The following is a 15,256-nucleotide window of genomic DNA, read 5'->3' as shown; positions in this document are numbered from 1 at the left end:
CTATGATTCTTTGAAATACTTGCTCTTCCTCTGCTAGCAGGAACATTCCAAAATAATGGCATAAAAAACATTAAAGCTCTGATAATAGTCTTCTATGAAATATTAATGTTTAAGTTTTGCTTGAGAAAAAATTTTCATAGAAGATTTGACTGATCCGTTTTTAAGATTGGAAAGATCATAATGACATATTAACTTCACCAACTGCACGTAGTCTAAGCTATAGAAATCCACACCATGAATCTTACATTTATCTGCCTAAATTATTTGGTCCCACATCTGGCTTTCCAGTTATTCTGTAAGATAGATAATGACTTTTGGACTCTTAGCTAAATGATCATAAGAAAGCTTTCTATTCTGGCTTCAGGTCTGGTCCTAGAGCCTGTTAAGACTTTTTAGTTTGATATTCAAAGCAATTAATGTATCTTTTAGGCCACAGGTATGGTGAAGTCCAAACTTCAGTAAGCAGTTGCTTACCCTTGAAGTAGTGCAGATCAGTGTCCACTCCAAAGATTTCTAAGGTCTGAGGAAACTGAAATAAAGTTCCAGTGATCAGAACAGGTCCAGGTTATTTAGAGAAACTGCAAATCCTTAAAAAACAAAAAATAATATTCTTTTTATTTCTCTCTTTGATTTAGAATATCCTACACTCATGTATCTCTTCTTTATATGAAGGGAGAGGGGGAAAAAAAAAGGAAAAAAGGGGTAAGGGGAGGGAGACTGCTCTATGTTAACATTTTAGAGGTAACAGGATCTTGAAAGAGATTTCCTTCTTTTCATTCCACGCTGCCCTCCATGTGGGTTTTAGTACTTTTAGCCACTTGAAGCACTTTTTTCCTCTTTTAGCTCAAACCAACCAGGTTAGATGCCATATTTTTCTAACTATGCCCCTTTGGCTTTTCACCTGTGGGAATACCTATTTCCTATTGTGCTCGTTACTGAATTTTAACTCTGTTTTGGATATGTCTTACAAGATGGCTACAGTACCAGAATGTGCTGCCTTCTCACTCCTGAGTGCCACAGGTCTGGAGTGCAATCTGAGCAGTGCTCCAAGCCCCAGAAACTTCCTTTGTGACACTCAGCCCTGTCACGGACTGTTGTGCTGAAAAATAACAAGGCATTATTATTAGCATAAGGCAACACAACTTTTAAATGCCTTCAATTGCCTTAAAGTTGAATGATTTTTAAGAGTAGGTTTTAGTCCTACAAGTGATTGAGGTCCTTCTGAATTTATTACTGGTGCTTAGATCTCTAAGAGATACTTGTTCAATGTAAAAGAGTGAAATAGCATCAATGGTGATGTTTCGCTCCAATGGCAAAAGTAAATTTCATATAACTGTAAGGCAAGTAGAATTAAGGAATATTACAAGCCTGTGAGGACAGCTAAGGGTCATACAGTTAATGCTGGAAATAAACACACAGTTCTATTTTTGTGAAAAGGAATGTTAGTCTTATCTGAACAATCTTGCCATAAAGCACTTAAAATAAAACAAACACAGAAGAAACCAGAACCTCACAACAAAACTACTCTCAACTGCTTTCATAGGTATGCTCTACTGTAACATGTTTATAAATGGGTTCTCTGTCCTTCTGATCTTTCTCTGATATTGTTTTGGACACATCTGTGTTTTAAATTATGAAAAACAATTCTTTTTTCCTTGTAACAGTTGATTATGTGGAAAATAAAATGTTTCTCCTTTTCTTTCTAGCTTTGAGTTGGCCAGGAAAAATACAAATCATGCTGTCACCTCAATATGTGGATGTGACACCCCATTTAGCTTTGTAGGGGAAGGGAGCATTTCAGGCAGTCAGGGATTTTTTTATATATTCTTAAGCAGTTAAAACTCTATGGTGGGGCTTGCAGGGGGCAGAACAACTCAGGACGGGAGTTACACAGCCTCATCGGTTTTAATTACTTTTATGAAGAAATCACAAGAGGAGCCTTTTAAAAGTGCCATTGTATGCCCCGTGCAATGTACTAGTATTGGTTATTTCTGCGGCAGAAGAGGCAGGACACCTGCTCCTGCACGGAGCCGTGCTGAAGGCTCGCAGCAGTGCAAGGTTTTCCTCCGGTGCGAGGTGCCCCCTTCAGCTTTTGAAAGCTTTACGTAGCCAGGCGGGCACCCACGAAGAAACTTGAGAGGAATGCGTTTTCTAGTGCGTTCAAAACTGTGTGACTGGGTTGACACCTTTCCAGTGGTTAGAAGGGGTTTTTTCATTGCTGTGGTTGTTTGGGTTTTGTTTCACAACAGCCACGCCGGGCGTAACAGTCTGATGAATGTCTACGATTTTTTTCAACGCACTCCGATTTCCCAAAAGGGATTTTCAAGTGTCAGGCTCTGATACTTGTTTAAACTCAAGAGTTGAAACTCTTGAAAATGCTACAGGTCCAGAGAAACTCGACTGGAAACCACCCGCCCTCACTCGGTCGCCTGAGGGCGAAGCCGCTGCCCCCGGTCTGCCGGGTGGGCGCCTGGCGCGGGCCGCCAGGGGGCGCCCGAGCGCGCGTCCCCCGCGGAGGGTGAGCGGGGCCGAGCGGGGCCGAGCGGGGCCGAGCCTCCCGCGCCGCCCCCGCCCGCGCACCGCGGCAGCCGGGCCGCGCCGATCCGCTCTGCCCCGCTCAGCTCCGCTCTGCAGTGCTCAGCTCCGCACTCCCCAGCTCCGCTCCGCTCCGCTCTGCCAGCGGGAGCCGGCGAGGATGCTGCGCCTCAGCCGCGGGCGGCCCCGCCACCGGCAGCGCCCGCTGCTCCTCTTGTCAGCGCTGCTGTGGGCGCCGGCGCTGGTGGCCTTCAACCTGGACGAGGAGAAGCGGACGGTGTACAGCGGACCGCCGGGCAGCTACTTCGGGTACTCGGTGGACTTCTACATCCCCGACCCCAGCACGTGAGTGCCGCCGCCGGGGCTGGGGGAGTCCGGGCCGCCCGCCCTGCCCGGCCGGGGCCGGGGGGCTCACGGGCTCGGGGAGCGCTTTGGGAAGGAGCCTTTGGGAAGGCGGTGGGCCAACAGTGGCGACCCGGCCACGGGGTGACAGCGCCCACCGCCCGCCGGTCCTCATCGCCCCAGTGACCTGCTGGTTTGTTTGGCAGGGTCAGTGTCCTGGTGGGAGCCCCCAAAGCCAACACCACGCAGCCCGACATCGTGGAAGGAGGAGCGGTGTACTACTGCGCCTGGCCCGCCGCCCGCTGCCGGCAGATCCCCTTCGACAACACCAGTAAGTGATCGGCTGGTCCCAGCGCAGCGCTCGCTGTGCCGCGGTCCCTTCACTTGGGTCACTTTGATCCGAGGATCTGCACTTGGCCGGAGAAATCCCCCTCCTGGGGGTCCGAATGCATGTGCGCTTGTAGAGAAGGGCTTAATGGTCCCCAGGGAAATAATAGGAGTATGACCTCCAGGATCGGCACGTAGTTCATCTTAATAACTGCCCTTTCTTTTTCCTTTTTTCTTTTTCTTTAATGAAAGGTATTTGTGTCAGATTCCTCCTTTTGAAAATAGTTTTGAGTGTTCAGAAGGCAAAGCCCCAAAACCCACATCTCACACTTCTCTGAGTCTTGGAAATAACAAGATTTCTAGTCTTTGCTGTTATTTTCAGCAAGGGGCTTTCCGGCTCTTCAGATGGATGAAGGACCTCATGCGGCATGCTTATTTAATTCTTTTCAGAAAGCAGGAATTCTGTTTCAGAACATTGGAAGCTAGATGCAAACCCATTTAGGCACAGTGTGGATAGATGATATCCACTTCTAAAATCCCAAGACAGATGTTTCTTATTTAATTGGAGGGAACACACATTTTAAACAATTCAGGCTGTTTATGTTTTCTGTTGTCTCTTTATAGGTCTTGAAAATAATTTAAACCTAGTGTTTGCAGAGACTTTAAAACAAATTCCTTTATTTAGATAGACTTTGGTAGTTTGAGCATTAAGCGAGAGTTGGTATTCTTTAGGTTATATTTAATCTTAATATTTGTGGTTTATTGAAATGGAAACACAATATAACTCCGTTTTTTTCTGAGAGCACAAGTTAAATAAGAGAAGCTTACTTAAATGTAGCAAGTAAGCAGTGCAGTTCTTTACCCCTCCCAGCTCCAGCCACCCACATCCTATTACTATATTAGTGTCTAGGAACTCTGATCAGGATGACTGTCCAATCACGCTGGGAATTCTTTAAAACAGAGTAAGTGGTAGTTCCTGAATGTGTATATGGTTACTTGGGCATATGAAACTATGTACAGCATATTGTAATATATATAAATGTAAATGCACACAGACAGTATGCATGCATTATTTTTATTGTAATATGCCCTGAGTGTACGTATTTTAAATAAAACCAGGAAATAGAGAAAACATTCATGTATTTCCATCTATGATTAGATAGTTCATGTAACAAAAATGGAATGTTTTATCTATACAAACGAATTGCAGGTTTGAATAGAAAACTTACAGACCAAATGAAAACTCTGTCATGTTTTCAAAGAGGCATTTTTGAAAAATGAATGAAAACCTATTGATGAAACATACAAGGACATCTAACTTTCCTGTGGGAAACTCAGGACAACTCTATACTCTTGACAGAGATGTCCTTTTGCAGATACTGTGTTTTGAATAAAGGCACAAGCAGACTGATAAGTACATCAGTAAGGCTTTGGACTGTATCACACAACTATTCAGCTTGGAATCTCCAAAGTGTGGTTCATTCAGTCTTCCAGAGATGGCTGTTTGTGTCCTCTAGATACAATCCTGACTTGTAGGTAGCTGAAGTTAAGCCAGAAGGAGCCCATTGTGTAGATAAAAGTGCATGGTCCTTAGAGAAGGGGTAGCAGCATAGGCAGGTTTAGCAGTGTTGTCATTGGCTGTCTAATTCCAGTTCTAAGGGCAGTTAAGGTGTCATTTCACACAATTCAGCAGTGTCCAGCTGCCTTTATAGACAGGGACCCCAGGAACGTTTGCATAGCTTGTACCAACCTCTATTCTTCATTGCCAACAACAGAAAGGCCACCTCCAGTAGGCCTTAGATGACAGGTTTTGCTGATGTATGGATGTGTTTTCATGTAATTTTTTTTCTCTCCAAAATCCACTGTTTACAGGAGCAAATCTTCCTTTTTTCCACTTTTCCCTCAAGCAGACATACAGTCCACGTGAGCTCTATCCTAGATGAAACTATTTCAAATAGTCTGTGACACACAGTTCCTTTTGAAGCCTTTAACCATTTTATGCCTAGTGGGCATAAAATATTTATCTATATATATACTATCCTTAGTAAATGTGGAGAGTGTTTTCAGTTCATGACCCTTTCTTGTACAAGCGTCTTCTACTCACTATGTGTTTTCCCTACAACATCACTAATAAATATTGCTATTCCCATTTCATATTTATATTCCATTTTAATACTTATTCTAGTAAACAGAGTCATTCTGGGTTGTCAAAGATCATACAGGAAGTTGGTGATGATACTGATAACTGACCCGAGATTTTTTTCCTTCTTCCTCCTGTTCCTGAACCACAAGATAATTCTTTCTTCCAAAGCAGAAACACCCAGAAGTTGTTAGAAGACTGAAAATTCAGCTCTAGCAGCTTTAATTTTAAAGATTAATGCTTCATGCCTCATAGGAGATCTTTAAAAGTCTTTTAAAGCTTTGGGAATGTTTTCTGAAACAAAACAGAAAAACGACAGAGGCTGATACAAGGCTGGAAGATTTCACTTTGATGCATTTTTATACAAAGCTTCCATTTTTAAGTACTTTTTTCTTGACTCTAAATAATATCAGCTCTTTCAGTTAGATTCACTAAGCACAATAAAAGAAACAAAACTGCTGAATAATTGGAAGCATTCTAAATTAAGTTCAGACATAAAAACTAAGTGGAACTAGAAAGAAAGGGAGAGTATAATGTAACATTTAAAGGCAGTGTGAACCAACAAGTAGATAAAGAATTTGTTAAATCAGTATTTTTCAGCCAAGAGTTCAATGGAGGACTTCTAAAGAATTTGTAAAAGTAAAGCAGATATATACTCTATCCAACGTTAGAGGTGTGAAATTGCTTCAGGTAACAGAAACTGTGAAATTTCCACTATAACATAAAAATTCAAAAGATTCAGGCCAAGAGATTGACAACCACTGGCTTAAACTGCGTATGAGCATGAGGGCTCATGTCTTCCATTTCTGCAGACTGGATGCACAAATGAAGCTCAAGTATATTACATTCAATGCAACTGTTCATACTTCTACTGCCACAAATAAGTGTGCAAGTGGGCATCTAATTGGTAAGAAATGTGTAGCTGTACAGATTATTTCACTTTTTCCACAAGACCAGTAGACCTAATTTCAAGAAAGGTTCATTTTTTTTTGCATATACTTTGATGTTATTTATATTAACACAATATCTCTGTCCTACTAACTGAAAATAGTGAGAACACTGACTAGTAACATGTGATGGTTTAAGTCAAGATTCTGGACATTTTCAAATATCATGGTGTTACAGATGTGGGGTTACTTTGTAGTAATTTATAGTTATAATGTGTTTTACAGTTATTGAGGTGTTCATGTAATGAAAGGGTAGATATGCCTTGTTATGGAGGTGTAAAGTATAACAAACTAAGAAAGAGCAAAATCTCTCTTCACCAATATTTAAGGCTTGTTAAGAGGCAACAGTGAACAAGAACAAGCTCATGAGTCAGGGAAGGGAAAGAAGAAAAAAAATAATGTGTTGGGTTTCTAAAGTATATATTGCCTTAGACAGAGGGGGCATTTTTTCAAGAAGTGATATCAGGGAACCAAGTAAGTAACAGACACCTTCGTGAAAAATTTAGTTGTGCTTAGGTTAATTTTATGATGTTATGTGCTGAGATAGGATGGTCTTTGGTCCTGTAAAGGCTGTTTTGTTGAGGAGTTTTATTTATATTGTCGTTGTTGCTATTATTATTATTATAATAACTAAAGTGTTAGTTTAAAGAACCTTATTCTATATCCTATATGCCATGGAGTCCTGAAGGGAGAACACGAATGCTAAGCCTAAGTGAACATGACATTCTGATATTGGTGTGAAACAACTGCCATGTCCCAGTGTAGATCAGGGATATGACACTGCAAGGATTGCACCCAGAGTCATTGGCAAGGTGTAGCTAACCTACCTGTCACTACAAAAGACTGTGGCACTCAGTCCTAAACTTTTTTTTTCTGGCTCATGTAAGTTTTAAATGACAAAAGAAAAATCCTTATGGTTTGTGAAGCCCTCTTGCTCTTTTTTTTCTCCTCAGAAACTAAGATCACATGAGGGAGTAGACATTGCATTGAATAACATATACCCAACAGGAACACACAGTGTTCACCCACTTCACGATGAAAGATATCAAAAAAACTTTAGAAAACATGTTATTACTTCTGAGTGCCATGTTCTACCTGTCAAACACAGACTGATGAGTCTGGGCACCTTAATACCGGCAATGATATTCAAAACCAAGAGTACTCCTGAAATCATCTCTGTGGCCCTGTGCATACGTCAGGAAGCCCAAGCTAATCTGAGTGCTGTGGGCAGCTGCATAACTTGTGTTAATGTGGAAATGCATATGGGCTAAACTACTCTGATGAGAAGATGGTTTAATTGAAGTTAATAGAGGTGCAGGAGTATCTGCAGCCATTCCAAAAAATCATACCACCTAACTGAAATTGTTCTACAAGTAGTTGTCCCAGATTGTCACTAATTTCTCAGATCACAAGGAACATATCTCTGTTCTTCATAGTAGCTAATCCAGAGATTTCCAAAGCAATGAGATGATTTAATTGCATCAATAATTAGTCCTATTGCTGAAATCTAGTTCCTGAAATGCAACAGAGGGGCAGAGGAGGGAAGGAGGATAAAGTTTTGACATGCTGTAGGATTTGAGCCAACCCATCCATAAGCAAGTCATGTAACTGGACATTCCCATATGGGTTTGCCAGTGATATGGCCTCCAGCCAAGAAGGGGCTTTAGCAGGAACTCTGTGTTTCCTGCTATTGATACAGCACTGACTCTGCAGTCCCATGTTTGCAGTTCTTTAAAGCTCCATAAGTCTGTTCGCCGGGGTCAAGACCCTGGGAAGAACCTGCCCCTGAGAGCAAATGGGTGCTTTAACCTGCTCCATTGCAGCAGGTAGCTGAGGTAAAGTATAATGGAAGGGCTTTTAGTATCCACTTACTTCAGGAGATACGGATTGAAGGGCAGAGACTCTTCTCCCTTGTTTCCCTATTTTGTAAAGCTGTCTGGCTGTATTGCAGCGTACAACTGTGATACTCTTTGAAACTCAATGAGAGGACAGAGAAACAAGCTTTGGCATCATATTAAAGGCTTGTGATCTGTCTTTCCTCTCTTACCTACACAAAGCTAAGTTCTTTTGAGTTTCACCTGTATGAAGTGAGGTTTACAATGACTTTTTCTGCTTTAGCATTGAGGTAGAATTACCAAGACTTTGTTTGAGCTGTGTGCTCTTCCAGTCAGCCACCAGGAGAGGTAGCAGGAGAGCAATATGAAGGAAACTTTCTCCCCACTTGATTAACTGGGGAACTTCTGAACCATTCAAAACCTCTTGCAACCAGAAGTAAACTTAAATAGCCCCTAAAATGCACTATTGCATTTGAAATCTGGTAAAAAGCTACTAGTTCAAATTTCAGAAACTCATTATAATGGTCACTTTTAGTTATAATACATTACAGAGTGCATCAAGTTCTTATGTTTTAAGTTAGCTCCCTAAGGCAGAATTTTAGATCCTACTTCCTCTGAGTTTCCAGAACTCACTGAGGTGTTGTCTTTGGTAACTATACCAATTTTAGTAAAATAGGTTATATTTTTCTAAACTGGCTGGAGAAAAATCTGAACAGCCTCTGAAGAGGAGCAGGGGAGGGGGATGTAAATCAGCTCTGCCCAAGCGTGCAGTTGATAAAAAACATGAGCTAATCTGGCCAGCAGTTGAGCTGATTGTAACAGAACCCAGGTACTGTATAAGGAAAAGATGTATTGTGGGACTCAAGAGGTTCAGTTACATGAAAAAATCATTAGCTGAGGAGATGGTAAGATTCTGGGGAAAACTTAGAATCCCGTTATAAAAAAAGAATTTGCATCTCAAGAGAAATTGCTGAGGGAGAACTTTGTTGTACTTCTAAACGTTGACACTTCTCAGTCCACTCTGCCAATAAGACCTTATCTGTAGCCTCATGGTGCACTTGTAGCATTCCAATTTATAATAGACTCTCATGAGTTTCTTTTGTAAGTCTCAGCCTTATCTAAAGAAGGGAAAAAAATACTCTTAGCTATGTTAGTTCAAGCCCTGAGGTCTTAATTTGGTTTTGATCAGATTTTACTTACGGGAAAAAAAATCCTATTGGGTTTGATGATTCTTTTTTTTTTTTATTCATGGAATGACAGTCCTAATAAAGCTCCCTAGATATGATCTATCAAATTAAAATAACTCATATGAATGAGTTAAGTTTACTGCAGCTAAGTTGCAGTAAAAACCAGGAATTAAATAGATGTTTGCAGAACCAGATAAATCTAAAAATGGAAGCAACTCTTGTCATCATGCAAGCATTTTGCATATCCTTACTGTCTCTAAACACCATGGAGTCCTTTTTTCCCCTCAGCATCAATTAAAAACAATTGCTTTGCTTGGTTCCCTAGACCATACATAGTGTTTGGCTTTGCATTTGAATTCTGTCCCTATGGTGAGGGTCTAATATCAATGACCCTGTGAATGTTACTGAGTTACCTTTGCTTTGTAATAGGTGGTATCATTGAACTCTTTTATTGTAGTGATATGAAAAAGATATCACTGGTAATAGGGTTGACATGATTCCCTCTTTTCCCTCACTTCTAGAATATGGGAGCATGTATGCCAGATCAAACCCTTCCCTCTCTCTCTTCCCTTCTATAAACCAGAACCCTTATGATGCTGCAGATCTGATTTCAACGTTAAATGAGGTTACTCAGAGCCTTGTGTAGTCAACATCTGAAACCACCCAAGGGTGGAGATACCACGGCCTCCAAGCCAAGTCTTCTACTGATGTCTCAAAACTGTACATAGCATTCCAGGTGTTGACTCTGTTTCAGAGGGATATTCCTTTTCCTTTACCTATGTAAATTTATATAAATGTTTGTTGGTTTTATATGTTTGTATTCCCATTTTATATAAATATGAACAGATTGAGGTGATTATTCACCTCTACTCTGTATATATATAATTACGTAGAAATATATGAAATATATATATTTCATTTTATGGTATCTATGTTTTTGTATATATGAATGTGCATAAGTACGTACACACATATTTCAAAACAGGTATTTGAAAGGGATTTGCCATCCTGGATGTAGGTACAGATTTGAGGGAAGAGTATAACTGAGCCTGCTGCAGCTGCCTCATCAACAGCCATTTGTGTTTATCCAGCACATACAGGCAAATACACATAGAGCAAGTAAAGATAATACTTTTCAAAGTTCCTGGATGGTGAGAACTTACTTGAAAGAGTTGCAGGTTTATTGCATAGACAGATTTGTTGCTTTGATTAGAAACATTGTTTTCCTGTGTTGTTTGATTAAAATATTTTCACAGAATCATTTAGTTTGGAAAGGACCTCTGAAATCCTCAAGTTCAACCTTTGACCCATCACCACCTCGATTTGCTTTTGTTCATTTGAATATTTTCAAATTATAAAAGATGATGCATTTTTTGCTTATTGTGTTCAAGATCCGAATGAATCACAATAAGCCACTACCAGCGTTCACAAATACATCTGTTTCTTATGCAGATCTTGATTAGTACAAAAAAGGGAAATGTTTGTAAGAATAATGTTTGATTCATGCTTATTAAACTGTTTATAATGTGCTGACTCAGTGACTGAGAGGAGACCAAACCCCAGAGAAAGCACCAAATTTAGTCTAATGTGTGCAAATAATGGATTTGCATTAACACTTACTCCATGTTCAGGATTTAATTCCTGCAAATGATCCCTGTACTGTTCCTCTTAACATGGGTTTGCTTTTTACTGTCTAAAGTCAAATTTTTCTACTTGTCCAGCTACTACTTTGGCAATGTAAAGGGCCCCTTTTCCCTTTGGTAGCCTTTAGGTACCTCAAGACTAAAAGACTGGGTAAAGAATCATGTTTCACTATCTCCAGAGACGCTTCTGAAGCTAGACTGTGGGGAAGTACCATGGATAGGATTCATGGCTCCTGCAGTAGAAAATAAGGTCCTTTGGGTTGCTGAGATGCAGTTTAAGGATGTCCTTGCACCTAAATTCCTATTTATAAGTCTCTCTGCTCTTTGCATGCTCCTGGTTGTCTCGGCCTTAGTCTGCAATACAGTCTTAGGCAGTACAGTCATGAGTGACTCCAGAGCTGCGTTTCAAGCCAAATTTGCGAATCATCCAGACTGTTGACCATCTGGAACAGATCCTGGCTGGCTCTGAAGCAGTCCAGCTGGTACTCAGGCACTCCCTGGACCGCTTTGTGGACAGGCTCAGGCGTTGTGTGCCCAGCCCAGCTGCTGCCTTGTATTCCAGCTATCCTTGCATTAGTGTCACATATCGTGATACAAGATAGCTTGGACTCCTTCCTAAATGGGGCCAGGCGTTCTCTTCCAGAAGAGAAGATGACATTTGAACACAATCTGAATTCAAGCCAACTTTTTGCTGTTCACAGAAATATAGCTTAGTCCGTGGGTAAGGTACAGTATAGACACATCCTGTAGGCCTCAGATCCCCATAAATAGCACAAGGAAAGATATCTCTCCATCATATAAAGTTGTTGTCAGGATACAGACATGCTACTTTTTGAAATGCCTAGGTAACGCTGTTTTGAGGAATGTACCAAAGACAGACTTTTTTATTTTTGTAGCTGGAGTGGGATTTATATGGGTAAATGGATAGTTTTTATCTGAGTCTAATCTAAGCTGGTCATCCACGGTTATCTACAGTTGGTTAAAAAAAAAAAAAGTACTTTTAGGCCATGATTCTTCTGACCTGCTCAGGTATTGGCTTTAGGAGAAGAACTAGCCTAGATCATGTCCTGAGATGCAAGTGGATGGCTAGCTCAGAAATGGACAATTATAGTACAGCACAGTAATGACAGCCCATGTGTATTCAGACAAGTTAGTTGTGTATATAGCTTCATTTTGATAAAATTATAGGGAAAGCAGTAAATGGTTTACAGAAATCCGAAATACTGGCTGGTGTTTACATACAAAAGACTGAACTGAATTTTAAGGCACAACCTTAGAAACTGGGAGTATGAATCCATAGCTCCAGCAAGGATGCCAAACAAAGGTGATTAGAAAATTTCTATCAGAAGAGATTATCTAGGGAAAAAACTATTTATTAACTTGTTTGTCTACGATATTTTGCTAATAATTTTATAATGAAAATCCCATGCCACGTGACAAAATATTCCTACTACACCATGGGCCACTAAACAGGGTGGGAGTGTGTGTGTATCTGTCTATAGTTCTTGCAGATTTACTGGTGAATTCAGCTGTGGTTTTATAAATCCTGTGAATGGCTGTCCTAGTTTTAAAATTTAACTTCTTTTCAAATGTTGGTATACTTTGCCAGTAGACAAGTATGTTGTTTTGATTGAAAATGTAAGCTCCTTTTAATTTAGAATACTGGTTATGACTATCCTCAGAGCCAGGGTAGGGTTGGCTGCTGTAAGCTGGCCATGGCTGATTTTCAAACTTCAAAGCCTTTGTTTCTATCAAGACCTCATCTGTGGACATTGATCATGTTCATATCTGTTGGAGCGTTAAAAAAAGAAAAGAGAAACCTTTAAAATTTGAAAAGGTCTGACTTCACTGGAAAAATTAATCAAAAGAAGTATTGCCAACTACAAGGTAGAAGTTGGCAGCTCTTAAAAAGTGGTGTGTCAGATACACTGTCTCACACTTCACACGAGTTTAGGCCTAACTTAAATAAAATGTGTTTTTAAAATTAATACTTTTAGAGTAATTTTTAAGATCTAAATATTCCTGAAATTTATTTCTCTTTTTTCACTAAGCATGGGCTTCCATAGTAGCTCCTGTAATTGGCACAATTACAATAAATACTTATATGAAGGCAGATGTTTCCTCAGAGACTTTCAAACTTTAAACGATTCATTCTTACTCAACTTTCCTTCATGTTTATTAGAAAAAAATACAGAGAGAGAATACCCTTTTTTCTCCAAATATGATGCATTTTTCTTCCCAATTCAGTTTATATTTACATTTATTATACATTTATATTACATTTCAGTTCATTTTACTATGAACTGAAGTCACTTGCAATCTGATGTCCTAGAAAAGCATTCAGGTACCTCCTGTATTCCTGTTGTGGAAATCCCAATGAATGTTGGCTTTTTAAAGTGTTGGCTGCATTTTTTCTGTTATTTAAAAATGTGTGGAAATCCATAGACTATAACATGACACTACTTTTTTTTTTTTTAACATTCCAAGATAGACAGTATATGGCTTTATTTTCACTTAGAGTGAATAAAAAGGATTGATTCTTCTGAAATCCCTCCTGATAAGAACCAGAAACAAACATAAGAGAATGCAGATACAAGAGGGAAGGAGTAATGCCCTGCTTATGTGTAAAGTTCATTAGGAATGACTGGTAAGGGAAGAGCATGGCTCATGAACATATGGGAAATCAGTTTACTTCAGAAAACTGAGGGCGAAAGGAAGGGATGTCTGCTTTTTATTAAAACCTGAAATGCATTATAATTGTCCTGAATCTTTGCCCAGATGGCTTCTCTTATGCTGACATCTGCAAGAGTGTATATAAAGCAACATTAAGAAGCTGTCTCTTGTGACACTGTGTACACATGTAATTCTGTTAAAAACTAAGTCGTTTGCTATCTGTAGTGTTGGATTTTGAATAAGCATGCTGAGAAATGTCATTTGTTTGACAAAAACTAATTATGGAACATGCTTTTTTCATGGAAAGTTTCTACTACATCTGAAAAACTTTTTAGGGCTTTTCACCTAGTTTTGTAGATTCTTTTTCATTCTTCATCATAAATTCCAGGTAAAGTGGGGGGGTTTTGTCTCCTTTTGGTTTGTTTTTTAGTTTGTTTTGGAGTTTTTTGTTGGGGGGAAACACAGCATTTCTTATTGCAGTCCTGTGTATTTTTTTCTAAAATTTAAGTGTAATTATTTTGAATGTTCACATGTGAATTTAAGCTGTTTTCCACTGACCAGTGAAAAGCTTAAATGATACTAGGATGTCCATTTCCTATTAAACAGGTTGGATGATAACAGTGGATGCAATGTAATATATCCATTAGTCTGTTCACTTATGTCTGTAACTCACAGGATAATACTTTTTTAAAAATAAACTGTCAATATTCTGCTTCTTCCTCTGTCAGACAACAGGAAAATTAAAGTCAATGGCACCAGGGAACCTATTGAGTTTAAGACAAATCAGTGGTTTGGAGCAACAGTCAAAGCTCATAAAGAAAAAGTTGTGGTAAGTCTTATGCATTTAGTATTCATTTGGAGATAACATTTATTTTTCTCAAATGTGTATCTTTAATAGCTCTCTATGTGTATATTGTGGAAATAACTTTGATTATGCATGAATTATAAAACAGATGATGTATATAATTCAGAAAATGAAAGCAACTTACAGAATCAGGTTGAACTGATCAAGTGAAGATGATTCTGTTGCCATACGAAAACAGCAGAATGTCATATTGTTATGGAAGTGAATGATGATATTTTTTAAACAGATAGTGGACATACTTTGGAGATACAAAGTTACTGATAGCTCTATGCTATAAAATGTTTTGTATTACGAAGGTATATTTGGAATGTTAAATACAGAATGTAAAGAAATTATATGTATTGGAATGTAATGAAATGTAATGAAAGCCACGAACCTCTGCTGAAGTTCAGTTTGTAAGAGAAAGCACTGATCTCTTTTGTCACATTTACATTGTTTTCAGCAGCTATGTCATAGTCATGCTAAAACAGCTGAAAAAAGTCATCAAAAAAAGCTCCAAACAAGATGGTGTCAAACTGTAATGTCTGTTTTCCAGTTTCACTGAACATTTTTCCTGTATTGATAGAGGCCTTTAGCAGTGAGCAAGTATTTTTATTATTTAGTAAAGTGGTGGTGATGCTTCTTATACACAGAGATTTTATATTTCCAATATATGCACTCATTGAAAATGGCAGTGAAGTAATTGTGATAAGAAAAATTAGTTTGGTCATTAGTTTTATTCGTTTTTACAATTACAAAAACAATAATTTGGTTTTGGATTTG

The 15,256-nt window shown here is 39.2% G+C and overlaps 1 protein-coding gene across 4 annotated transcripts in view; it reads left to right on the top strand.

Moving 5' to 3' along the window:
- The first annotated feature begins 2,529 nt into the window (after positions 1-2,529).
- Positions 2,530-15,256, top strand: part of ITGA8 (integrin subunit alpha 8) — a 361,437-nt gene continuing 348,710 nt past the window's right edge. For all 4 annotated transcript variants that reach the window (XR_007907024.1, XM_051802544.1, XM_051802543.1 and 1 more), the window contains exons 1-3: positions 2,530-2,880; positions 3,084-3,208; positions 14,358-14,458. Coding sequence is in view for 3 of the 4 variants with exons in the window: in XM_051802544.1 (XP_051658504.1) it covers positions 2,696-2,880; positions 3,084-3,208; positions 14,358-14,458 (411 nt within the window). In the remaining variant the exon portion in view is untranslated. The remainder of the gene's footprint in view (positions 2,881-3,083; positions 3,209-14,357; positions 14,459-15,256) is intronic.

The sequence above is a fragment of the Manacus candei genome, unplaced genomic scaffold, assembly GCF_025592945.1.
Source record: "Manacus candei isolate 608988 ecotype Guabito, Panama unplaced genomic scaffold, ASM2559294v1 h1tg000056l, whole genome shotgun sequence".
NCBI classification, from domain to species: Eukaryota; Metazoa; Chordata; class Aves; order Passeriformes; family Pipridae; genus Manacus; species Manacus candei.
This window is presented reverse-complemented; position numbering and strand designations above follow the sequence as displayed.